At 31.4% G+C, this 27,779-nt stretch overlaps 1 protein-coding gene across 4 annotated transcripts in view; it reads right to left on the reverse strand.

Annotated features, from left to right (window-relative positions):
• LOC109604968 (Down syndrome cell adhesion molecule-like protein Dscam2) overlaps window positions 1–27,779 on the reverse strand; it is a 174,304-nt gene that overhangs the window by 29,471 nt on the left and 117,054 nt on the right. For all 4 annotated transcript variants that reach the window (XM_049962901.1, XM_049962900.1, XM_049962899.1 and 1 more), the window contains exons 4-7: window positions 17,073–17,219; window positions 7,879–7,996; window positions 4,430–4,533; window positions 376–717 (exon numbers count right to left, since the gene is read on the reverse strand). In XM_049962901.1, coding sequence (XP_049818858.1) covers window positions 376–717; window positions 4,430–4,533; window positions 7,879–7,996; window positions 17,073–17,219 — 711 coding nt within the window. The remainder of the gene's footprint in view (window positions 1–375; window positions 718–4,429; window positions 4,534–7,878; window positions 7,997–17,072; window positions 17,220–27,779) is intronic.

Raw genomic sequence — 27,779 nt, forward strand, 5'->3', positions numbered from 1 at the left:
ATTTCTGATCCAGTTTTACAAATTTTTCTTACTTTTTTAAGGTAATTAATATGTTGAGAGTATGAACAACAAGTTATTTATTACAATTTAAGCCAGATTTATGTTTTTAAGTCAATGATTTAGTTGAATTAACGTCCAGAGTGGACTCATCTCTTTTCCATTGAATCAGAAATAATTATTATTATTGGACTCGTAATTTACCTTTAAATAAATAGAAGATATCTTTCTATATTTCTTACTATCTATGTGTTTGTCTAAAATTTTAGTTTCTGATGATAATTAAGATGATGAGGGTATGAACAACAAGTTATTTATTATAATTTAAGCCATATTTATGTTTTTATATCAATGATTCAGTTGAATTTTTAATTTTACCTCCTAGCTGTAGTTCAGCAGCGGCCTGGGCGGTGTCGCCCTCCGCCCGCCTGACCACGCACTGGTACATGCCCCTATCCTCCCGTCCCACGTTGCTGACCATCAGGTTCTCGCTCGAGCCTCGTCCGGTGCTCGGCAACTGTCGCCCGTCCTTGTACCACGTGACGAGGTGCGGCCCGCCGCCGGGCGCCGACACGACGCACCGGAACTCGGCGCTGCCGCCCATGTGCACGCTCAGCATCGGCGGCGAGATCTCGACGTGCAGCGCCGTCGACACGATCAGCCGGAGCTCGGCGCTCGACTCGCCGCCGGCATTAGACGAAGAACAACGATAGATTCCCCCTGAAAAAGACAAACTATACGTATAGCCACGGCCAAAAGTTGGAAACAACAGTTCATAAATGATCACCCACCATCCATTTTATAATTTCTGTTTGTCACAATACAACATTAAAACGAAGCTTGATTTATATTTTAAATTACGTCAGTCCGGTAGTTTATTCGTTAAAATATGACACCCCCGTGACTGAAACGTGCATTTACGGATCCATTTTTCATGGATTTTATGAAAACGAACGCAATTACAACAGCCATTACTAAAAAAAACACTAATTCGAATTATTCAAACGCGGTTTTTGCGTGGCAGTCCTTCATTACGATTTTACGACGCAATAACCCATTGCGGGTACTTCCCATTGGATGTTGTCGAAATGGGAAAGCGCATAATCTCAAAAACTTGTTATGCGTCTGCACATCATTTTTCACCGTGTAATCTGTATGAATAACGTCTGGATTACGATCGTATTTGCCGCGAATTTTGCATTCAAATTACTTTTACAAACTGGGGGGTTGATAATTCTTCGTATTAATCCACGGCGGGTAGTTTGATTGTACTGCAGTTTTTAAGCTTCGAATTAAATCGATATTTATGCGAAATTTTGTCTGCACTTCACTTTTTATCTTGAAGAGAATCAATAAATCTGTGTTCTCCGTTCACAGTTCTCTGTTCACAGTTCTGTGTTCACAGTTCTCAGTTCACTGTCCTCTGATCACAGTTCTCTGTTCACTGCTCTCAGTTCATAGTTCTCTGTTCACTGTTTCACTGTTCTCTTTTCACAGTTCTCTGTACACAGTTCTGTGTTCATAGTTCTCTGTTCACAGTTCTCTGTGCTCTGTGCTCTGTTCTCTGACCTCAGTTCTCTGTTCAATATTTTCTGTTCATAGTTCTCTTTTCTTAGTTCTCTGTTCACTGTTCTCTGTTCACAGTTCTCCATTCACTGTTCTCTGTTAACAGTTCTCTGTTCACAGTTTTCTGTTGATAGTTTTTTGTTCACAGTTCTCTGTTCATAGTTCTTTGTTCACAGTTTTCTGTCTACAGTTCTTTGACCACAGTTCTCTGTACACAGTTCTCTGTTCACAGTTTTTTGTTCATAGTTCTCTGTTCATAGTTCTTTGTTCACAGTTTTCTGTCCACAGTTCCCTGTGCTCTATTATCTGATCTCTGTTCCCTGTTCACTGTTTTCTGTTCACAGTTCTCTGTACACAGTTCACAGTTCTCTGCTCACAGTTCTTTGACCACAGTTCTCTGTACACAGTTCTCTGTTCACAGTTTTTTGTTCATAGTTCTCTCGTCACAGTTCTCTATCCACAGTTCTCGGTTCACAATTCTCTGATCACAGTTCTCTGTGTTCTGTTTTCTGATCTCAGTTCTCTATTCACAGTTCACAGTTCTCTGCACACAGTTCTTTGTTTACAGTTTTTTGTTCACAGTTCTCTCTTCATAGTTCTCCATTCACTGTTCTCTGTTAACAGTTCTCTGTTCACAGTTGTCTATTCATAGTTCTTTGTTCACTGTTCTCTGTTCACAGTTCTCTGTTCATAGTTCTTTGTTCACAGTTTTCTGTCCACAGTTCTCTGTGCTCTATTCTCTGTACACAGTTCACAGTTCTCTGTTCACAGTTCTTTGTCCACAGTTCTCTGTTCACATTTCTCTGTTCACTGTTCTCTGATCAGAGTTCCCTGTTCACTGCTTTATGTTCACTGCTCTCAGTTCATAGTTCTCCGTGCACTGTTTCACTGTTCTCTGTCCACAGTTCTCTGTACACAGTTCTCTGTTCACAGTTTTCTGTTCACAGTTCTCTGTTCACAGTTCTCTATCCACAATTCTCGGTTCACAATTCTCTGATCACAGTTCTCTGTGTTCTGTTCTTTGATCTTAGTTCTCTGTACAGAGTTCACAGTTCTCTGTTAACAGTTCTCTGTCCACAGTTTTCTGTTCATAGCTTTCTGTTCATAGTTCTTTGTTCATAGTTCTCTGTTCACAGTTCTCTGTTCTCTGTTCATTGTTCTCTGTTCACCGTTCTCTATTTACTGTTCTCTGTTCACAGTTTTCTGTTCACATTTCTCTGTTCACATTTCTCTATTCACAATTTTCTGTTCACAGTTCTCTTTTCACAGTTGTCTGTTCACAGTTCTCTGTTCTCTGTTCTCAGTTCTACGTTCTCAGTTCTCTCCTCACAGTTCTCTGTTCACAGTTATCTGTTGACAGTTGTTTGTTCTATGTTCACAGTTCTCTATTCTGTGTTGTGAGTATTGAATTCTTAACTCGTCAAAATTAAATGAATTTTTTTAAGAAATTTTGTGTTCATTTCATTTTATCACCTCCTTTGATCTTTGTTTCCATATTTTAATATTCATTTCCATATTTATATTCAGTTTTCATGTTATCAGTTTCTAGTTTTCAGTTTTATGTTAAATTTTCAGTATTCAGTTTCTAAATTTTTTCAGTTTTTTCAGATTTTACAGGTTTTCAGATTTTTCAGTTCTCAGTGTTCAGTTTTCAGTTCTCAGTTCTCAGTTTCCAGTTTCCAGTTCTCAGTTCTCAGTTCTCAGTTCTCAGTTTTCAGTTTTCAGTTTTCAGTTTTCAGTTTTCAGTTTTCAGTTTTCAGTTTTCAGTTTTCAGTTTTCAGTTTTCAGTTTTCAGTTTTCAGTTTTCAGTTTTCAGTTTTCAGTTTTCAGTTTTCATTTTTCAGTTTTTAGTTTTCAATTCACTTACTCTAGTTCAAGAATTTTTGTTACAATTTCAGTTTTATTTCAATTTACAAATAAACAAAAATATTCACGATAAACATTACAAATTACGTAACGTTGCTAATGTAAATTGGAACACTCCATTTGTAAATGCTTTCGCATTTAATTTGGTATTTTATTAAAAATTTATCGTGTTTACAAAACATTGTTAAAGTTAAACAGCACCGTGTTATTTCAACGTGAAACACATTTCGAAACACATCAATAAATCATTTGAACGTATTAAATATGTCCATTACAACGTTCTGAGTGCTTTCAGACCGTATATTGAATACGAATGTTTCGAAATTAATTTTTATCAAATTAATTGCCCGGAATTTATTATATGTCAATTAATATTGTTTTTGCGGAAACGGCAATTATTTTAATAGATCATAAAAATTGGTAAAATTTAATATGTCATGTGCATTGAAATTTAATTAAGGCCTTTCGATGTTTTTTTATTAAAATGTCATAAAATTTTTATTAAATACTAAAATATCACATTTTTTATCATTGTATCGAGTTGTTCAATGCACCCAACTAATTTCTATTAATTAATTATGAATTTAGGGGACGTTTGTGCAACGTGATCAAAACCAGGGAACAAATTCGTTCATCGAATACCGATTACCGGTACTTTCTATTTTAATATTCCAATCCCAGTTCGTTGGAATACTGAGGGGGATTACAATGGGGGTTGCTAATTTAAATGCGATACCCCAACGCCCGAAGATTATTTCCCTGGAAACTCCAGAATCGATTCCAACCAATAAATTTATTAAATTGCAGATAGATTGTAAGTAATTTGTATTTAAAGTATTCAGATTCGTCAAGTCTTTTCCTTGCCAGATCTAGTTTTAATGACTGCCACCCCCACCCAAGAAACAAAGAGTCTGAGGGACGATTAGAACGTTGCACCGTAATTCAGTTCGAAATTAATGTATTTAGTTTCGAAAGTTTCCCAATATACTGAAAGTCTTACCGTCTTCCGGAGTAACAGCTTCAATGGCTAAAACGGGACCTAACTGTCTAACTCTGGGTCCCGGAACAATCAAACTGGGCTCCATTCCCGCGTGAGTGTACCACCTGAAACAACGCAACAAACGCCATAACTAACCCAATTTGTAAAATATACTTATACGTGGATAAATATCCTTTGCTTTTAATGCCTTAATGTTGAGTGGTGCAGACTAAAATCCTCGGGCAAATCCCGGGTCACACAACTGAGAAGCGTTCAGAAATCCAAGATCTGAGTAACAAACAGAATAGCGATTTAAGCTCATTAATGTGGATTTACACTTTAATCTCGACAAACCTGTGGAGCTTTTATCGGGGACACGTTGACATCGATCCAAGCCTTAATGTTAATTAAATTTTCTATTTGGTATTAGCACAGAAATAGGACGAATTCTTTTCTACACGTGTTTATTGGAATCTTCATTAGTTTGGGCAACGTTTCTTTTTAATTAAAGTGACTTTAATGGAAACATATTTAAAGTTCTAATTTAATTATAATTCAGGTCTCAAATCTCAGATTTCAGTTCCTACCTTTCAGATATTATTTCTCAGTTGTTAGTTCTTAGTTCTCACTTCTAACTTTTCAGTTCTCAGTTTTCAATTTTCAGTTCTCAGTTCAAAATTCTCTTAAACCTCTTTCAATTTTAAATAACCTTCATTTTATTAAGCTCTTACCAAGCTTTCAATTCTCAGTTCTCAATTTTCAGTTCTTAATTCTCACTTCTTAATTTTCAGTTATTAATTCTTAGTTCTCAATTCTCCATTCTCAGTTCTCAATTCTCATTTCTTAGTTCTCAGTTCTCAGTTGTCAAGTGTCAATTTTCAGTTCTCAGTTCAAAGTTCCCTTAAACCTCTTTCAATTTTAAATAACCTTCATTTTAATAAGCTCTTACTAAACTTTCAATTCTCAATTTTCAGTTCTCATTCTTAAATTCTAAATTCTCAGTTTTTAATTTTCAGTTCTCAATTCTCAGTTATCAATTCTTAGTTCTCAAATCTCCATTCTCAGTTCTCACATCTCAGTTCTCAATTCTCATTTCTCAGTTCTCAGTTATTAGTTCTCATTTCTTAGTTCTCAGTTGTCAGTTGTCAAGTGTCAATTTCCAGTTCTCAGTTCAAAGTTCTCTTAAACCTCTTTCAATTTTAAATAAACTTCATTTTAATAAGCTCTTACTAAACTTTCAGTTCTCAATTTTCAGTTGTCATTCTTTAATTCTCAGTTTTTAATTTTCAGTTCTCAATTCTCAGTTATCAATTCTTAGTTCTCAATTCTCACATTTCAGTTCTCAGTTCTCAATTGTCATTTCTCAGTTCTCAGTTATTAATTCTCATTTCTTAGTTCTCAGTTCTCAGTTGTCAATTGTCAATTTTTAGTTCTCAGTTTAAAGTTCTCTTAAACCTCTTTCAATTTTAAATAATCTTCATTTTAATAAGCTCTTACTAAACTTTCAGTTCTCAATTTTCAGTTCTCATTCTTAAATTCTCAGTTTTTAATTTTTAGTTCTCAATTCTCACTTATCAATTCTTAGTTCTCAAATCTCCATTCTCAGTTCTCAGTTCTCAATTCTCATTTCTCAGTTCTCATTTCTCAGTTGTCAGTTGTCAAGTGTCAATTTTCAGTTCTAAGTTTAAGGTTCTCTTAAACCTCTTTTAATTTTAAATAACCTTCATTTTAATAAGATCTTTCTAAACTTTCAATTCTCAACTCTCAGTTCTTATTCCTAAATTCTCAGTTTTTAATTTTCAGTTCTCAATTCTCGGTTATCAATTCTTAGTTCTCAATTCTCCATTCTCAGTTCTCATTTCTCAGTTCTCAGTTCTTAATTCTCATTTCTCAGTTCTCATTTCTTAGTTCTCAGTTGTCAATTGTCAATTATCAGTTGTCAGTTGTCAATTGTCAGTTGCGAGTTCTCACTTCTCATTTCTCAGTTCTCACTTCACAGTTCTCAAAAATCTTTTATCTTTCAGTTTTAAATATCAACATTCACTGTAATAAGCTCTTAATAAACTTTCAAAGTTTCTTAAATATTAATAAATTAATTATTTATCTAGTGTGATTCCCCTGACCTAAATTTACAGCACCATTCATCTCATGCACGAGCAATACAAATAATTTTACAAGCGTTTTATTTGACAGAATGGTAAAATTAAAATGGCGTAAACGTTGCCCTTTCCAAAACAACGTCGACGGCCATTCGCGGCCATGGTACAAAAGACACCGTCAAATCGACCTGAATGCCGACGTGCCGGTGTGAAATTATTTCCAGCCAGTCGCTTTGTGATTGATTCCGCCATTCCCATGTTTGCCGTTCGGCCATAAACAGCGTGACGTAAGCGCGTTGTCATGGCTACCTTTTTCATAAGTTTTTAAATCGGCCCTAATGGACCATGCGTAGATAACTTTTGCACTAATCGCCCGTTTTGTGATGTTCCGTGCGATGGATTGCTGAAAATGGAACATCATTTCCTGGTGGCGCCATCACACTAAATGACTGTGTTGGGCGGGTACTTAAAATGGTTAATAACAAATTAGAGCACACTGAAAAAACGTTATTGTGAATTTATTCTCTATAATACGAATATATTTCAGCAGGATCTACTTCCTGAAAGGCAAATTTTCAGTATTAACATAAAATTGAAGAAGATATTTCCAATGGTCTTCAAAAATTAAGCTTTTGGAATCATTCCAAAGAGTTGTTAAGAGGATTTTGAGTAAATACAAAGGTCCCAGTTGGATAAAAACATTAACAAATAGCTACAAAGGTCGAATATGACGATTAAGATGAATTTTTTCTTCAGTCATTTAGTTTTCTTCAAAGAAAATTTGGATGTTGAAAGAGATGAAGAAGCTTCCATCAAAGTATAAGTGGAAGAGAGAGAACAATCGTAGCTTCAGGACTGAAACCATCCACAAGCAGATGTAGCTGAGTAAATCTTGTCTGGCTTTATGAATGAATTCTCTACAATACGAATATATTTCAGCAGAATTTACTTCCTGAAAGACAAATTTTCAGTATTAACATAAAATTGAAGAAGATATTTTCGATGGTCTTCAAAAATTAAGCTTTTGGAATCATTTCAGAGAGTGGTTAAGAGGATTTAGAGTTAATACAAAGGCCCCAGTTGGATATAAGCATTAACAAATAGCTACAAAGGTCGAATATGACGATTAAGATACATTTTTTCTTCAGTCATTTGGTTTTCCTTAAAGAAAATTTAGGTGTTGAAAGAGATGGAGAAGCTTTCTTCAAAGTATAAGTGAAAGATAAAGAAGAATCGTAGCTTCAGGACTGAAACCATCTTAAGGAATATCAATTCCATTCTTCGCCTGAAGATGGTACAGACACATCTAAGTCTTATGAAGACAACATCAGTAACTTTGTAGCTGTAAACATAGTTTCTATAGCTGCTTACCTATATTCTGGAGCTGGGCAACCTTGAGCAACGCAAATTAGAGCAGCTCCCTCATCTTGAGCCACCGTGACAGTCCCCGAGTTCTCCACTATGACCGGCGACACTATTCCTCTGTGCTCTGCAAAGATAGAGGCAACCTTTAGCTTCACAACACATAAAAATGTTTATCATATATAAGAGAACAGTTTGTTACCAACCACGAAGGTGAGAATAATCCCCAGAAGCAATATATCGTTTTATATAAACCTCAGCCTTCCGTTCGCGGGTATTAAATCCCCTTTTTTCTTGCCCCCATAAAATATTCATTAGGGGCTGTAAATTAAACGAATATATTAAAAGTGCGAAGGTCGTCATTCGGCAAATTTAAAACTGTGAAATACGGGACTGGTGGATGCTTTTAGTCCCACGTATATTTCATAATGAAACCGTTTAATGCCGCGATGGGCCGTAAATCCATTAGCTTATTCCTCACAGACACGGCTTCATCAAACTATACATTGTTTTACTTTTATATCTTTGAATGGGATGTGGCGTCGATGTGAGCTTCCTGTTTCCTGCAACGTTGTGCAGGTGGGTGCCATCTTTGTTTTTTAATAACTTTGCTGTAGATCGAGTTAGTGATTAAATAAATTGTCGATTAAAGATGAGATTAAGAGAATAGAGGATTGTTATCGTCATAAATTGCTGAATTTGAGCTATCATCATCTACTGCTTAGCTAGGTGAAGTTCCTGAACGACGTGTGAAAGGTTCAGGAAGAAATCCATCAAAAACCAGAGACGAGACTACTGTCACCAGTGATCTACTGAAGAAAAAATGCTTTTTATCATTATCTTTGAGTGTTTCTAACATTTTGAAGCAAATTTGTAGCCATGGCAAGCTATATCTTAGGACTTATCATCATTGAACTCGTGTGGGACATCAAGGCATACATTTAGTAAATTCTGTAACTTCTCAGGACAAGATTCACCATCTCATTTGGTCCAATTCATTATCTTTCTCTATTACCTCAAAGTAGCTTCTCTGTGGTTCAGACAGCTGTTCACTTTGGGTGCTCAGGACAAGATTCACCATCTCATCTGTTCCAATTCATTATCTTTCTCTATTACCTCAAAGTGGCTTCTCTGTGGTTCAGACAGCTGTTCACTTTGGGTGCTCAGGACAAGATTCACCATCTCATCTGTTCCAATTCATTATCTTTCTCTATTACCTCAAAGTGGCTTCTCTGTGGTTCAGACAGCTGTTCACTTTGGGTGCTCAGGACAAGATTCACCATCTCATCTGATTCAATTCATTATCTTTCTCTATTACCTCAAAGTGGCTTCTCTGTGGTTCAGACAGCTGTTCACTTTGGGTGCTCAGGACAAGATTCACCATCTCATCTGATCCAATTCATTATCTTTCTCTATTACCTCAAAGTGGCTTCTCTGTGGTTCAGACAGCTGTTCACTTTGGGTGTTCAGGACAAGATTCACCATTTCATCTGATCCAATTCATTATCTTTCTCTATTACCTCAAAGTGGCTTCTCTGTGGTTCAGACAGCTGTTCACTTTGAGTGTTCAGGACAAGATTCACCATCTCATCTGATCCAATTCATTATCTTTCTTTATTACCTCAAAGTGGCTTCTTTGTGGTTCAGACAGCTGTTCACTTTGGGTGTTAGTTCGAGTAAAACCCTAAATACAAACTTTATTCAAGAGAAAGTTTCTGTACTTTAGTAAAAACATTGAAAGAAAAAGTGATAGTAATATTAATTTATTCGTCGACACGACTGAGTGGATCACCTTTCCATAAATCGTCTCCCAAACATCTTCGACGTCCCAAGACACGCACCCCTCCATCCCTTCCGCATCGTTTTCCGAAAGTGATTACGACAGATCCTCTGTGAACGGTTTACGAGAGCGTGGGACTTATCTGGGCCGCGAGCTTATAAAACTTATCAACTTTCAATGCACAATGAGCGCCATATCAATATTTTAGCGTGGGAAACGGTCGGAACACGGTTCGCGGCCGTCTCACGTACCGCTCTTATTCCATTATTACGGTTTAGCAGTGAAACTTGTAAAGTGGTTTTTAAATTGCCTCATTTTTAAATTGGAGGAGTAATGTAAGCCGTTTTTTGAAATACGGTTCGTTCCGCCCAGCAGATACGTCACGGAAGTATTTGCCGCCCTTTTTAATTTTAGATTATCAATTTAGATAATTTAAATTACCACAATTTGACTATAATATCCTAATTTATGACCATTTTGTTATTGTATTGTTGTAATTTATGGAATGGCACATTTTATATCTAATATAACCTAATAAATCTAAAGAATTTTAAAGAGTTAAAGAGTCTAACAGACAATAGTAGTCAGGAAGACATAATGGAACTAAAAAGCTCAAAGCTTTTAAAGATTCTACCACAATTAATGAAACTGAACTGTCTAAAGGACCAAGAGATTTCCTAGTTCTGAAGGATCTTGAGTTCCTAAAAAATATTAAATTTAGAGTGTTAGCCTAATAAATCTAAAGAATTTTAAAGAGTTAAAGAGTCTAACAGACAATAGTAGTCAGGAAGACATAATGGAACTAAAAAGCTCAAAGCTTTTAAAGATTCTACCACAATTAATGAAACTGAACTGTCTAAAGGACCAAGAGATTTCCTAGTTCTGAAGGATCTTGAGTTTCTAAAAAATATTAAAATTAGAGTGTTAGCCTAATAAATCTAAAGAATTTTAAAGAGTTAAAGGGTCTAACAGACAATAGTTGTCAGAAAGACATAATGGAACTAAAAAACCCAAAGCTTTTAAAGATTCTACCACAATTAATGAAACTGAACTGTCTAAAGGACCAAGAGATTTCCTACATCTGAAGGATTTTGAGTTTCTAAAAAATATTAAATTTAGAGTGTTAGTCTAATAAATCTAAAGAATTTTAAAGAGTTAAAGAGTCTAACAGACAATAGTTGTCAGGAAGACATAATGGAACTAAAAAACCCAAAGCTTTTAAAGATTCTACCACAATTAATGAAACTGAACTGTCTAAAAGTCCAAGAGCTTTCCTACATCTGAAGGATCTTGAGTTCCTAAAAAATATTAAATTTAGTGTGTTAGCCTAATAAATCTAAAGAATTTTAAAGAGTTAAAGAGACTAACAGACAATAGTTGTCAGGAAGACATAATGGAACTAAAAAACCCAAAGCTTTTAAAGATTCAATCACAATTAATGAAACTGAACTATCTAAAAGACCAAGAGCTTTCCTACATCTGAAGAATCTTGAGTTCCTAAAAAATATTAAATTTAGTGTGTTAGCCTAATAAATCTAAAGAATTTTAAAGAGTTAAAGAGTCTAACAGACAATAGTTGTCAGGAAGACATAATGGAACTAAAAAACCCAAAGCTTTTAAAGATTCTACCACAATTAATGAAACTGAACTGTCTAAAGGACCAAGAGATTTCCTACATCTGAAGGATTTTGAGTTTCTAAAAAATATTAAATTTAGAGTGTTAGTCTAATAAATCTAAAGAATTTTAAAGAGTTAAAGAGTCTAACAGACAATAGTTGTCAGGAAGACATAATGGAACTAAAAAACCCAAAGCTTTTAAAGATTCTACCACAATTAATGAAACTGAACTGTCTAAAAGTCCAAGAGCTTTCCTACATCTGAAGGATCTTGAGTTCCTAAAAAATATTAAATTTAGTGTGTTAGCCTAATAAATCTAAAGAATTTTAAAGAGTTAAAGAGTCTAACAGACAATAGTTGTCAGGAAGACATAATGGAACTAAAAAACCCAAAGCTTTTAAAGATTCAATCACAATTAATGAAACTGAACTATCTAAAAGACCAAGAGCTTTCCTACATCTGAAGGATCTTGAGTTCCTAAAAAATATTAAATTTAGTGTGTTAGCCTAATAAATCTAAAGAATTTTAAAGAGTTAAAGAGACTAACAGACAATAGTTGTCAGGAAGACATAATGGAACTAAAAAACCCAAAGCTTTTAAAGATTCAATCACAATTAATGAAACTGAACTATCTAAAAGACCAAGAGCTTTCCTACATCTGAAGGATCTTGAGTTCCTAAAAAATATTAAATTTAGTGTGTTAGCCTAATAAATCTAAAGAATTTTAAAGAGTTAAAGAGACTAACAGACAATAGTTGTCAGGAAGACATAATGGAACTAAAAAACCCAAAGCTTTTAAAGATTCAATCACAATTAATGAAACTGAACTATCTAAAAGACCAAGAGCTTTCCTACATCTGAAGAATCTTGAGTTCCTAAAAAATATTAAATTTAGTGTGTTAGCCTAATAAATCTAAAGAATTTTAAAGAGTTAAAGAGTCTAACAGACAATAGTTGTCAGGAAGACATAATGGAACTAAAAAACCCAAAGCTTTTAAAGATTCAATCACAATTAATGAAACTGAACTATCTAAAAGACCAAGAGCTTTCCTACATCTGAAGAATCTTGAGTTCCTAAAAAATATTAAATTTAGTGTGTTAGCCTAATAAATCTAAAGAATTTTAAAGAGTTAAAGAGTCTAACAGACAATAGTTGTCAGGAAGACATAATGGAACTAAAAAACCCAAAGCTTTTAAAGATTCAATCACAATTAATGAAACTGAACTATCTAAAAGACCAAGAGCTTTCCTACATCTGAAGAATCTTGAGTTCCTAAAAAATATTAAATTTAGTGTGTTAGCCTAATAAATCTAAAGAATTTTAAAGAGTTAAAGAGTCTAACAGACAATAGTTGTCAGGAAGACATAATGGAACTAAAAAACCCAAAGCTTTTAAAGATTCAATCACAATTAATGAAACTGAACTGTCTAAAGGACCAAGAGATTTCCTAAATCTGAAGGAACTTGAGTTTCTAAAAAATATTAAATTTGGAGTGTTAGTCTAATAAATCTAGAGAATTTTAAAGAGTTAAAGAGTCTAACAGACAATAGTTGTCAGGAAGACATAATATAACCAGAAAACACAAAGCTTTTAAAGATTCAACTATTAATAAAACTGAACTGTCTAAAGGATCAAGAGATTTCCTAGATCAGAATGATCTTGAGTTTCTAAAAAATATTAAATTTAGCCTTATAAATCTAAAGAAGACATAATGAAATTAAAAATATTTTAATATTTTTGAGATACAGCAGCATTTGCTCCGTAAAATATTTATTTCGTTTAAATATTGTAAAGAAATTTCTTGTGAAAATAGAAACATTATGCTGATACCCCCGAAATTATTCAATCTGTTTGTGTGGATCCCTCAGAGGGAACGATGTCTGAAAGGTATAAAAACATTGAATAATTTTACGTTTCCGTTAATAAAATTTTACGTGGCGTTTGCGGCACATTCGTATGCGGAAGGACGTCCAAATAAGCCCGCCATCATCGCCGTTGTTTTTTAAAAACGCATCGTGTGTGCGCCCCGACTCGCCAACGCCAATGTAAAACAGGGTATAAAGTAGAAATCGAAGAGGTCCCTCGTTCCGTATTCCCCGCCGGGAAACATTTGCCACCGTATCGAACAGATTTTGCATTTTATTTGTTTCGTCGATCTCTTACTTATTGGACCTGCCCCCGGAACGAAATTCGCATCCCTGTTTCGTTCCAATTAAAGGGAATGGCCGATTGAAATGCGACCGGCTTTGTTCTCCGGGCACAATCAAAAACTTGACTGAAAAGTTATCATTTAGTTCTGTTCCGTTCAACTTTCCGACGTTGTACATTTAACTTGGAAACTCCACCGTACCCTCCCACCCTACATGTTGTTTGTATAAATTAAATTCTTTACTAGTTTCACATAGTTCCTGAACGTTTATTAAATATCTACGGCTTCGGTGCTTTTAGCAGATACGATTTGCAAGTAATTGGTTTCTAAATTTCCTGACGATTTTAATATGTATTCTTTTTACATTTTTATTTAATATCCTTTTGATCTTTTACATTTTTATATTTTATAGACTTTTATATGTTAAGCAGGTCTTTCGTTTTTAATTACAGCAAATACTTTAATATCTGAAAGTCATCTAAATTCTCATATTTCCTTCCTTGTCTTTATTAGAAGTACAGAAGTGCTGTCTGTATTTCTAATGAATTCAAATAATTGTAAAGATTTACAGGGTGAAATAGACATGAAAGATCTGGCAATTATAAAATCCTGAAAAAAACTCATAATGGATATTAAATATTTGAAAACTCTGGATAAAATGTTGGAAACTTAAGTTATTCTTTAGTTTCCAATCTGTTGTAAAGGCCAAGAGACTGCAAAAAGTACAAAAGTATAATAGCATACTCTCTAAAATACCTTAATAATCTCAATTATTTATAATAATCTAACCTAAAATTTGAAAGACTCGTACAATTACAAAATCCTGAAATCTCAAGGTCATTAGAGGTCTGATGAGTATAATGGACGTTATTTATTTAGAAAATCTAGAGAAAATGTTGGAAATTTAAGTTATTCTTTAGTTTTTAAACTGGTGTGAAGTCCAAAAGACTGTAAAGAGTCAAAAAGTAACATATTCTCTAAATTATCTTAACAATCTGAATTATTTACTATAATTTAACCTAAAAAATCTCATAAAATGTTTAAAAAGTTAAGAATATTCTAATGAATTCGAAGAATTTTAAAGATTTGGAAGATGTAATAGTCCCTAGAGATCTGAAAGACTCGTGCAATTATAAAATCCTGAAAACTCAAGGTCATTAGAGGTCTGATGAGTATAATGGACGTTAATTATTTAGAAAATCTAGAGAAAATGTTGGAAATTTAAGTTATTCTTTAGTTTTAAAACTGGTGTGAAGTCTAAAAGACTGTAAAGAGTAAAAAAGTAACATATTCTCTAAATTATCTTAACAATCTGAATTATTTAATATAATCTAACCTAAAAAATCTCATAAAATGTTTAAAAATTTAAGAATTTTCTAATGAATTCGAAGAATTTTAAAGATTTGGAAGATGTAATAGTCCCTAGAGATCTGAAAGACTCGTGCAATTATAAAATCCTGAAAACTCAAGGTCATTAGAGGTCTGATGAGTATAATGGACGTTAATTATTTAGAAAATCTAGAGAAAATGTTGGAAATTTAAGTTATTCTTTAGTTTTTAAACTGGCGTGAAGTCCAAAAGACTGTAAAGAGTCAAAAAGTAACATATTCTCTAAATTATCTTAACAATCTGAATTATTTACTATAATCTAACCTAAAAAATCTCATAAAATGTTTAAAAATTTAAGAATTTTCTAATGAATTCGAAGAATTTTAAAGATTTGGAAGATGTAATAGTCCCTAGAGATCTGAAAGACTCGTGCAATTATAAAATCCTGAAAACTCAAGGTCATTAGAGGTCTGATGAGTATAATGAACGTTATTTATTTAGAAAATCTAGAGAAAATGTTGGAAATTTAAGTTATTCTTTAGTTTTTAAACTGGTGTGAAGTCCAAAAGACTGTAAAGAGTCAAAAAGTAACATATTCTCTAAATTATCTTAACAATCTGAATTATTTACTATAATTTAACCTAAAAAATCTCATAAAATGTTTAAAAAGTTAAGAATATTCTAATGAATTCGAAGAATTTTAAAGATTTGGAAGATGTAATAGTCCCTAGAGATCTGAAAGACTCGTGCAATTATAAAATCCTGAAAACTCAAGGTCATTAGAGGTCTGATGAGTATAATGGACGTTAATTATTTAGAAAATCTAGAGAAAATGTTGGAAATTTAAGTTATTCTTTAGTTTTTAAACTGGTGTGAAGTCCAAAAGACTGTAAAGAGTCAAAAAGTAACATATTCTCTAAATTATCTTAACAATCTGAATTATTTACTATAATCTAACCTAAAAAATCTCATAAAATGTTTAAAAATTTAAGAATTTTCTAATGAATTCGAAGAATTTTAAAGATTTGGAAGATGTAATAGTCCCTAGAGATCTGAAAGACTCGTGCAATTATAAAATCCTGAAAACTCAAGGTCATTAGAGGTCTGATGAGTATAATGGACGTTATTTATTTAGAAAATCTAGAGAAAATGTTGGAAATTTAAGTTATTCTTTAGTTTTTAAACTGGTGTGAAGTCCAAAAGACTGTAAAGAGTCAAAAAGTAACATATTCTCTAAATTATCTTAACAATCTGAATTATTTACTATAATTTAACCTAAAAAATCTCATAAAATGTTTAAAAAGTTAAGAATATTCTAATGAATTCGAAGAATTTTAAAGATTTGGAAGATGTAATAGTCCCTAGAGATCTGAAAGACTCGTGCAATTATAAAATCCTGAAAACTCAAGGTCATTAGAGGTCTGATGAGTATAATGGACGTTAATTATTTAGAAAATCTAGAGAAAATGTTGGAAATTTAAGTTATTCTTTAGTTTTTAAACTGGCGTGAAGTCCAAAAGACTGTAAAGAGTCAAAAAGTAACATATTCTCTAAATTATCTTAACAATCTGAATTATTTACCATAATCTAACCTAAAAAATCTCATAAAATGTTTAAAAATTTAAGAATTTTCTAATGAATTCGAAGAATTTTAAAGATTTGGAAGATGTAATAGTCCCTAGAGATCTGAAAGACTTGTACAATTATAAAATCCTGAAAACTCAAGGTCATTAGAGGTCTGATGAGTATAATGGACGTTATTTATTTAGAAAATCTAGAGAAAATGTTGGAAATTTAAGTTATTCTTTAGTTTTTAACCTGGTGTGAAGTTCAAAAGACTGTAAAGGGTCAAAAAGTAACATATTCTCTAAAATATCTTAATAATCTAAATTATTTATGATAACTTAACCTAAAAAATCTCTTAAAATGTATAAAAAGTTAAGAAGACTTTAAGAAATTCGAATAATTTTGGAATTCACGTCTTAATAATGAGAAAAATTTAGAGATTTATAAAAACTAACTGATATGAACGATCTGGGAGATTCTAGTAAAATTAAAATATCTAAACAATTAGAGAAATGACAGATCAAATGATCCTTGCTTGTCCTCTAAAAGTTTGTACATTGACCAACTTATGGAAGTACACTTTGTAAAAAGTATCCACAATATACTTAGTAACATTGACGGCAAAAACCTGCACCGGCATTAAATTACCCGGACGCACAGAGCCGAATTGCCGGGGTGGTTTTTCCCCGGCCCCGTCGAACTTATTACGTGCAACATATTGGTGCCGTGGCCGGCGACACTAAACTGGCGCATTTACTCACCCGTAATTCTAACGCTGGCAGGACTGCTAACCACGACCTGTCTGCTCAGACGATGCATCGTCCTGCAACGGTACATCGGGAACTGGTCGCTGAACTCCAGATTATGGATGAGCAGCTCGCCGGAGGGCAGCTGGTGGAACTTTCCATCTGTAAATCGTCACAAACTTATTATCTTGTAGGTGATGTTAGAATTTAATTTGTGTAAGTTCCACCTGAACACTTTAAAGAGAACATCACCGTAAATTAGACTGATCAAATATTTGTACGCCGTCTGAGCAAATATGTTATGGGGGAGGTGACGAAACGCGAATCCAGACGAACTTAAAAGCCCGACATTAAATGTATCTGTCTCGGAATTCGTTAGGGCACTTTGGGCATAATATACGGGTCCCTGGGGGATGGATGATACTTTCATGAGATTCTTTTTATAGGCCTTATCTGTGTTCAGATAATATTAAATTATTGGACAGAAAGTGTATTAAATTTTCGTGGATCGTGTGATTAACTTGACGACAAGGAAGTTCACATGTTGTGTATAGGAAAGGATATAATATTGAGATAGCTTTAAAAAATGGTCGAGATAAAGTACCATCAAGTTTATAAATAAAAATAAAAATAGAGATACAATATAATAGACCTCCATTCAAATCACCAAATCTAACGTATTAAAGAAAAAAACCTATTTTATAACCCTCCATTTTTTCCTGTAAAAGTCAAAAGTGAAATACAAGTAGTTTAATCCTGTTTTTATAAATAAAGAAGTTTCTTTTATAAAAAAATAGAAAACAGCAATATATAATAAGATATATAAATATTTCTTTATAATATATTTTTTGTTAAGTTTCATTTAAATTTTAATAGCTTTAAACAATGGATGTGCTTTTAATTTTAACAATCTTAATTGAGTTTAATATGTTTATGATTAATTTAAATATAATGATTCATATGTATTTATTAATTTTACAGACAACAGCAATAGTTTCTCATCATAAAAGATTCTCCTTCATTTAAAAAACAGGAAACTATTTTTAAATATGTAATTAATTACTATTAAACAAATTCTAATAATAAGTTAATTATATTAAAAGTAATTTGTTTTATTCACTGTTAGATCCATTTTTTACGGGTACTATTTAAATTTTTTTAATTAATCAGTAAAGTAACCTCTAAAATATTATAAAAAACATGTTTTTGATGTTTAATAAATGTTTAAACATCGTGAATGCGCAAACAAATTGTATAATTACAACTACATCCAAAAGGCAATTAATTTTATGTTTTCAAATATCTTATCCTAATTCATTTGAATATTTTATTTAAGTTTTTTGTTGCGCATCCACCATTTTTACAACTGTTGTTAAAAATGGCGAATGCGCAATAAATCCGTTAATTAATTATTATTAAACAAATTCTAAGAATAACTTGATTATATTAAAAGTAATTTATTTTAACCACTGTTAGATCTATTTTTAACAGGTACTATTTAATTTTTTTTAATTAATCAGTAAAGTAACCTTTAAAATACCATAAAAAACATGATTTTGATGTTTAATAAATGTTTAAACATCGTGAATGCGCAAACAAATTGTATAATTACAACTACATCCAAAAGGCAATTAATTTTATGTTTTGAAATATCTTATCCTGATTCATTTGAATATTTTATTTAAGTTTTTTGTTGCGCATCCACCATTTTTGCAACTGTTGTTAAAAATGGCGAATGCGCAACAAATCCGATAATTAATTATTATTAAACAAATTCTAAGAATAACTTGATTATATTAAAAGTAATTTATTTTAACCACTGTTAGATCTATTTTTAACAGGTACTATTTAATTTTTTTTAATTAATCAGTAAAGTAACCTTTAAAATACCATAAAAAACATGATTTTGATGTTTAATAAATGTTTAAACATCGTGAATGCGCAAACAAATTGTATAATTACAACTACATTCAAAAGGCAATTAATTTTATGTTTTCAAATATCTTATCCTAATTCATTTGAATATTTTATTTAAGTTTTTTGTTGCGCATCCACCATTTTTACAACTGTTGTTAAAAATGGCGAATGCGCAACAAATCCGATAATTAATTATTATTAAACAAATTCTAAGAATAACTTGATTATATTAAAAGTAATTTAATTTAACCACTGTTAGATCTATTTTTAACAGGTACTATTTAATTTTTTTTAATTAATCAGTAAACTAACCTCTAAAATACTATAAAAAACATGTTTTTGATGTTTAACAAATGTTTAAACATCGTGAATGCGCAAACAAATTGTATAATTACAACTACATCCAAAAGGCAATTAATTTTATGTTTTCAAACATCTTATCCTAATTCATTTGAATATTTTATTTAAGTTTTTTGTTGCGCATCCACCATTTTTACAACTGTTGTTAAAAATGGCGAATGCGCAACAAATCCGATAATTAATTACTATTAAACAAATTCTAAGAATAAATTGATTATATTAAAAGTAATTTATTTTATTCACTGTTAGATACATTTTTTATAGGTACCATTTATTTTTTTTTTAATTAATCAGTAAAGTAAATAAAATTAAGAAAAATCTAAGAATGTGTTCAATTTTCTAAATAATTTACGTGACCGCAGACATATTATTATTTCGATCCATTTTCTCGTGCCCATCTTGTCGTCGCGTCCTGACAGACATTGGGGGGAATCCCCCTGCCACCATCTTTTGTATGAATTGCAAATAAGCAAGTGTGAAATATTAAACCTATGCGCCGTATTAACGGAGGAATACAACGGACCCGCCGGGTCTTTTATCGCCCTGGGACGGAGGCCAAATGAAATTATGGGCCTGGAAGAGAGCGGGCGAGTTTTATAAACAGATTTAAAGGGGAAATAACCGAATGTAACTAACTGGAAACGCGGGGACGGTCCCCTTGATATTGTTATGTGTGTGTGTGTGTCTGTGTTTCTAAATATTATACGTTGATACTGATACGTTGAACTTATTCACTTGTAACATAAATTAACACAAGCGCACTTGGAATTGGTTTTAAAATTAAATATTAACTGTGTCATCATCTCAAATTCACTCTTATATTTGTGTGTGGAGTTTTTAAAAAAAAATAAAACGTGGGTTTTGTACATTTTATGGTTTCCTTCTACAGTTGACTTAGCCGCAATTACACTGTCTGGTAAACTCACCCTCTGATTTATAATGCAGGTCTGAAAATATATGTTGTCTACACATACTACATTAATATATATTTTTTTAAATTTTGCTTCTTATATAAAAAAATTCTCATTCATTAATTAAAATTGAAATAATACTGTACATAAATATATAATTTAAATATAATACCTACATAATATTTATATTTGTTATTAAATTTTTTATTCATATGTAAAATCAAAGAAAAAAAATCATAATTAAATATTCAAATGAATTAGGATAAGATATTTGAAAACATAAAATCAATTGCCTTTTGGATGTAGTAGTAATTATACAATTTGTTTACGCATCCACGATGTTTAAACATTTATTAAACATCAAAATCATATTTTTTATAGTATTTTAAAGGTTAAATTAATTAAATAGTACCTGTTAAAAATAGATCTAACAGTGGTTGGAATAAATTACTTTTAATATAATCAAGTTATTCTTAGAATTTGTTTAATAATAATTAATTATCGGATTAGTTGCGCATTCGCCATTTTTAACAACAAGTGTAAAAATGGTGGATGCGCAACAAAAAACTTAAATAAAATATTCAAATGAATTAGGATAAGATATTTCAAAACATAAAATTAATTGCCTTTTGGATGTAGTTGTAATTATACAATTTGTTTGCGCATTCACGATGTTTAAACATTTATTAAACATCAAAAACATGTTTTTTATAGTATTTTAAAGGTTATTTTACTGATTAATTAAAAAAAATTAATTAGTACCTGTTAAAAATAGATCTAACAGTGGTTAAAATAAATTACTTTTAATATAATCAAGTTATTCTTAGAATTTGTTTAATAATAATTAATTATCGGATTTATTGCGCATTCGCCATTTTTAACAACAGTTGTAAAAATGGTGGATGCGCAACAAAAAACTTAAATAAAATATTCAAATGAATTAGGATAAGATATTTCAAAACATAAAATTAATTGCCTTTTGGATGTAGTTGTAATTATACAATTTGTTTGCGCATTCACGATGTTTAAACATTTATTAAACATCAAAAACATGTTTTTTATAGTATTTTAAAGGTTATTTTACTGATTAATTAAAAAAAATTAAATAGTACCTGTTAAAAATAGATCTAACAGCGGATAAAATAAATTACTTTTAATATAATCGACTTATTCTTAGAATTTGTTCAATAGTAATTAATTATTGGATTCGTTGCGCATTCGCCATTTTTAACAACAGTTGTAAAAATGGTGGATGCGCAACAAAAAACTTAAATAAAATATTCAAATGAATTAGGATAAGATATTTGAAAACGTAAAATTAATTGCCTTTTGGATGTAGTTGTAATTATACAATTTGTTTGCGCATTCACGATGTTTAAACATTTATTAAACAACAAAATCATGTTTTTTATGTATTTTAAAGGTTACTTTACTGATTAATTAAAAAAACTTAAATAGTACCTGTTAAAAATGGATCTAACAGTAAATAAAATAAATTACTTTTAATATAATCAAGTTATTCTTAGAATTTGTTTAATAATAATTAATTATCGGATTTATTGCGCATTCGCCATTTTTAACAACAGTTGTAAAAATGGTGGATGCGCAACAAAAAAACTTAAATAAAATATTCAAATGAATTAGGATAAGATATTTGAAAACATAAAATTAATTGCCTTTTGAATGTAGTTGTAATTATACAATTTGTTTGCGCAGTCACGATGTTTAAACATTTATTAAACATCAAAATCATATTTTTTATGGTATTTTAAAAGTTACTTTACTGATAAATTAAAAAAAATTAAATACTACCTGTTAAAAATGGATCGAACAGTGGATAAAATAAATTACTTTTAATATAATCAATTTATTTTCAGAATTTGTTTAATAGTAATTAATGATGTATATAAAAATAGTTTATTTCTGTTTTTTAAATGAAGGAGAATCTTTCATGATGAGGAACTATTGCTTTTATCTGAGAGATTAATAAATAAATATAAATCATTACATTTAATTTAATTATAATATATTAATTAAACTCAATTAAGATTGTTAAAACTGATTAATTACATACAAATTATTTAATTAAAATTTAAATAAATTTAAATTATAATTAGATGGAAACAAAATGGAAGCAAACATTGTCGATATAATTGGTCAATTCATGAAAAGGGACGTTATAAAAATAACAATGATGGCTAAAAAGAAAAAAAAAGTGGAAGGAATTATTTTCTGTATAACTTATTAATTGATGATAAAAGAAATGGTGTATTATTAGTCATATTATCTATAAAAAGTAATGATAACTACAGTAAAAATTGAAAGAAATATTGTCCATTTAGGTAAGTATATGATAAAAAGAGCAGATATGTATTATTTGTCATATGTTAATATGACACATAAGTTTAATATTTCACATTTGCTTATTTGAAATTCATACGAAAGATGAAAGCCGGGGAATTCCCCAACAGACCGTCCGACTGTTATGTAATAGACAAAATGGAACGAAATAAAATGTTTGTGGTCACGTAAGTGGTTATAAAATTAAGCACATTCTATAAGATTTTACTTACTTTAAGGAACCATTTTGAATTAATACTTTACACCCATTAATATTTAGAGTTAATGGCGGTATATGAAACTTTATCTCTGTATCCACCGAGATGAAAATTATATTGCCAACGTATCTTTTACGGTTCTCATATTCCGCAGCAATCAAAGTCTGCACTTTAAACACTCGATGCATAAAACATATCCGGTATTAAATGGCATGACCAAACTCATTCCGGAGACGCGACACTTGAAACTCACGGTCGACGAGAAAAAAGCAACATTCTGATGGTTAATGCCTTTGCTCGACAAGCTGTCTTCTGTAATTACCAGTAAAAAGTTTACGGCGGTGCCAATTTCGTTATTTACGCAACGTTGGACGTTGACAAGTTGTAGTGGCACTTCCCAAGTGAAATATTCAACGTTGTTGAGCCCAACATGGAATACGTTTTGTATAAATTTCTGATGTGCAGGAGAGTAAATTTCCAGTTTTACCAAATGAAGACATCCCATTGTTAACCGGGTTGAAACCAGTGGAACCTCCATTTCCATACGACATTGTTTTATGTACGAATCACGGCCATTGTGACGTAAATAAAAAACGCGGTAAGTACGCAATTGAAGCCCCGCCAGGCGGCCCGGGTTGAAAATTCGTTAGCGCATCCGGTTTCTTTTGAAAATGGCCTCGTTAATTCGCGGAGACGCGACCCACATTCGTCGAGTGGTCACGGGCGCGAAACAGTTGAATAAATCAAAATGCACGGGCGCCGCTAACGAGCGTGCTGAATCCGAAATCAGTGAAAAATGCCGAGCCGACCTGAATGAACCCTTAATTAATAAGGCGGCGGGCGAAGCCGTGCGACGGCGGTGGTGTTGCCACGTCAAAACTTAGGCGCGGGGGTTGCGTGAACGGTTGCAATTTTGTGGGGCGGCGGTCTATTGTTCGATTGCCGGGCAACGTTTAAATAGCGATAGTCGCTTAATGAGGTTGGGAATTTGTGCGGGTTCGCGGACGGCTTTTTAAGAAAGCTGCGAGAAGACTTGTAAGGGTTTAAACTGAAAGAGGAAGAGAACAAAAATTTCTTGAATAGAAAGACCACTAATCAATATGGTGAAAGGAACTAGTTATAATATAAAAAAGTAATAATATAAACAAGAAAAAGAATATAATTAAAAGAAACTATTTTACAAAAAAAAAAAAAAAATAATAATCAGAAAGAAAAAAATATAAGTAAATATTATCTATATAACTAGACACTTGGTCACGAAGAGAAGATGTGTCTTACTAGTTGTGACTAGTTATAAGAATGAAATGATAACTAGAATAAAAAAGGAAAAAGAAAACATGTCCTCTACATCTAGTTAGTAGGAAGAAAAGAGAGTTCGTGTATTACTAATCAAATTAAAAAATAAAAATGATAATTAGAAAAGAACAAAATAGAAGATAATATAGTTCACATAACTGGTCAATTGGTGAAATACTTGTCATGTTGTAAAAAAAGTAATGATAATTAGAAAGAAAGAAAATAGAGACGAGTGTCCATAAACTAGACACTTGGTCACGAAGAGAAGATGTGTCTTACTAGTTGTGACTAGTTATAAGAAGGAAATGATAACTAGAATAAAAAAGGAAAAAGAAAACATGTCCTCTACATCTAGTTAGTAGAAAGAAAAGAGAGTTCGTGTATCACTAGTCAAATTAAAAAATAAAAATGATAATTAGAAAGGAATAAAATAGAACAAAATATAGTTCACATAACTGGTCAATTGGTGAAATGCTTGTCGTGTTGTAAAAAAAGTAATGATAATTAGAAAGAAAGAAGGTAGAAAAGAGTGTCCATAAACTAGACACTTGGTTACGAAGAGAAGATGTGTCTTACTAGTTGTGACTAGTTATAAGAAAAAAATAATAACTAGATTAAAAAAAAAAGAAAAAGAAAACATGTCCTCTACATCTGGTTGGTAGGAAGAAAAGAGAGTTCGTGTATCACTAGTCAAATTAAAAAATAAAAATGATAAATAGAAAGGAATAAAATAGAACAAAATATAGTTCACATAACTGGTCAATTGGTGAAATGCTTGTCGTGTTGTAAAAAAAGTAATGATAATTAGAAAGAAAGAAGGTAGAGACGAGTGTCCATAAACTAGACACTTGGTTACGAAGAGAAGATGTGTCTTACTAGTTGTGACTAGTTATAAGAAAAAAATAATAACTAGATTAAAAAAAAAGAAAAAGAAAACATGTCCTCTACATCTAGTTGGTAGGAAGAAAAGAGAGTTCGTGTATCACTAGTCAAATTAAAAAATAAAAATGATAATTAGAAAGGAATAAAATAGAACAAAATATAGTTCACATAACTGGTCAATTCATGAAATACTTGTCGTGTTGTAAAAAAAGTAATGATAATTAGAAAGAAAGAAGGTAGAGAAGAGTGTCCATAAACTAGACACTTGGTTACGAAGAGAAGATGTGTCTTACTAGTTGTGACTAGTTATAAGAAAAAAATAATAACTAGATTAAAAAAAAAAGAAAAAGAAAACATGTCCTCTACATCTAGTTGGTAGGAAGAAAAGAGAGTTCGTGTATCACTAGTCAAATTAAAAAATAAAAATGATAATTAGAAAGGAATAAAATAGAACAAAATATAGTTCACATAACTGGTCAATTGGTGAAATACTTGTCGTGTTGTAAAAAAAGTAATGATAATTAGAAATAAAGAACTTAGAGAAGAGTGTCCATAAACTAGACACTTGGTTACGAAGAGAAGATGTGTCTTACTAGTTGTGACTAGTTATAAGAAAAAAATAATAACTAGATTAAAAAAAAAAGAAAAAGAAAACATGTCCTCTACATCTGGTTGGTAGGAAGAAAAGAGAGTTCGTGTATCACTAGTCAAATTAAAAAATAAAAATGATAATTAGAAAGGAATAAAATAGAACAAAATATAGTTCACATAACTGGTCAATTGGTGAAATGCTTGTCGTGTTGTAAAAAAAGTAATGATAATTAGAAAGAAAGAAGGTAGAGAAGAGTGTCCATAAACTAGACACTTGGGTACGAAGAGAAGATGTGTCTTACTAGTTGTGACTAGTTATAAGAAGGAAATGATAACTAGAATAAAAAAGGAAAAAGAAAACATGTCCTCTACATCTAGTTAGTAGGAAGAAAAGAGAGTGAGTGTATTACTAGCCAAATTAAAAAATAGAAATGATAATTAGAACGGAACCAATTAGAAGAAAATATAGTTCACATAACTGGTCAATTGGTGAAATACTTGTCATGTTGTAAAAAAAGTAATGATAATTAGAAAGAAAGAAAATAGAGACGAGTGTCCATAAACTAGACACTTGGTCACGAAGAGAAGATGTGTCTTACTAGTTGTGACTAGTTATAAGAAGGAAATGATAACTAGAATAAAAAAGGAAAAAGAAAACATGTCCTCTACATCTAGTTAGTAGGAAGAAAAGAGAGTTCGTGTATTACTAATCAAATTAAAAAATAAAAATGATAATTAGAAAAGAACAAAATAGAAGATAATATAGTTCACATAACTGGTCAATTGGTGAAATACTTGTCATGTTGTAAAAAAAGTAATGATAATTAGAAAGAAAGAAAATAGAGACGAGTGTCCATAAACTAGACACTTGGTCACGAAGAGAAGATGTGTCTTACTAGTTGTGACTAGTTATAAGAAGGAAATGATAACTAGAATAAAAAAGGAAAAAGAAAACATGTCCTCTACATCTAGTTAGTAGGAAGAAAAGAGAGTTCGTGTATTACTAATCAAATTAAAAAATAAAAATGATAATTAGAAAAGAACAAAATAGAAGATAATATAGTTCACATAACTGGTCAATTGGTGAAATACTTGTCATGTTGTAAAAAAAGTAATGATAATTAGAAAGAAAGAAAATAGAGACGAGTGTCCATAAACTAGACACTTGGTCACGAAGAGAAGATGTGTCTTACTAGTTGTGACTAGTTATAAGAAAAAAATAATAACTATATTAAAAAAAAAAAAAAGAAAACATGTCCTCTACATCTAGTTGGTAGGAAGAAAAGAGAGTTCGTGTATCACTAGTTAAATTAAAAAATAAAAATGATAATTAGAAAGGAATAAAATAGAACAAAATATAGTTCACATAACTGGTCAATTGGTGAAATACTTGTCGTGTTGTAAAAAAAGTAATGATAATTAGAAAGAAAGAAAATAGAGACGAGTGTCCATAAACTAGACACTTGGTCACGAAGAGAAGATGTGTCTTACTAGTTGTGACTAGTTATAAGAAGGAAATGATAACTAGAATAAAAAAGGAAAAAGAAAACATGTCCTCTACATCTAGTTAGTAGGAAGAAAAGAGAGTTCGTGTATTACTAATCAAATTAAAAAATAAAAATGATAATTAGAAAAGAACAAAATAGAAGATAATATAGTTCACATAACTGGTCAATTGGTGAAATACTTGTCATGTTGTAAAAAAAGTAATGATAATTAGAAAGAAAGAAAATAGAGACGAGTGTCCATAAACTAGACACTTGGTCACGAAGAGAAGATGTGTCTTACTAGTTGTGACTAGTTATAAGAAAAAAATAATAACTATATTAAAAAAAAAAAAAAGAAAACATGTCCTCTACATCTAGTTGGTAGGAAGAAAAGAGAGTTCGTGTATCACTAGTTAAATTAAAAAATAAAAATGATAATTAGAAAGGAATAAAATAGAACAAAATATAGTTCACATAACTGGTCAATTGGTGAAATACTTGTCGTGTTGTAAAAAAAGTAATGATAATTAGAAAGAAAGAAAATAGAGACGAGTGTCCATAAACTAGACACTTGGTCACGAAGAGAAGATGTGTCTTACTAGTTGTGACTAGTTATAAGAAGGAAATGATAACTAGAATAAAAAAGGAAAAAGAAAACATGTCCTCTACATCTAGTTAGTAGGAAGAAAAGAGAGTTCGTGTATTACTAATCAAATTAAA

Source organism: Aethina tumida, chromosome 2 (assembly GCF_024364675.1).
Source record: "Aethina tumida isolate Nest 87 chromosome 2, icAetTumi1.1, whole genome shotgun sequence".
NCBI classification, from domain to species: domain Eukaryota; kingdom Metazoa; phylum Arthropoda; class Insecta; order Coleoptera; family Nitidulidae; genus Aethina; species Aethina tumida.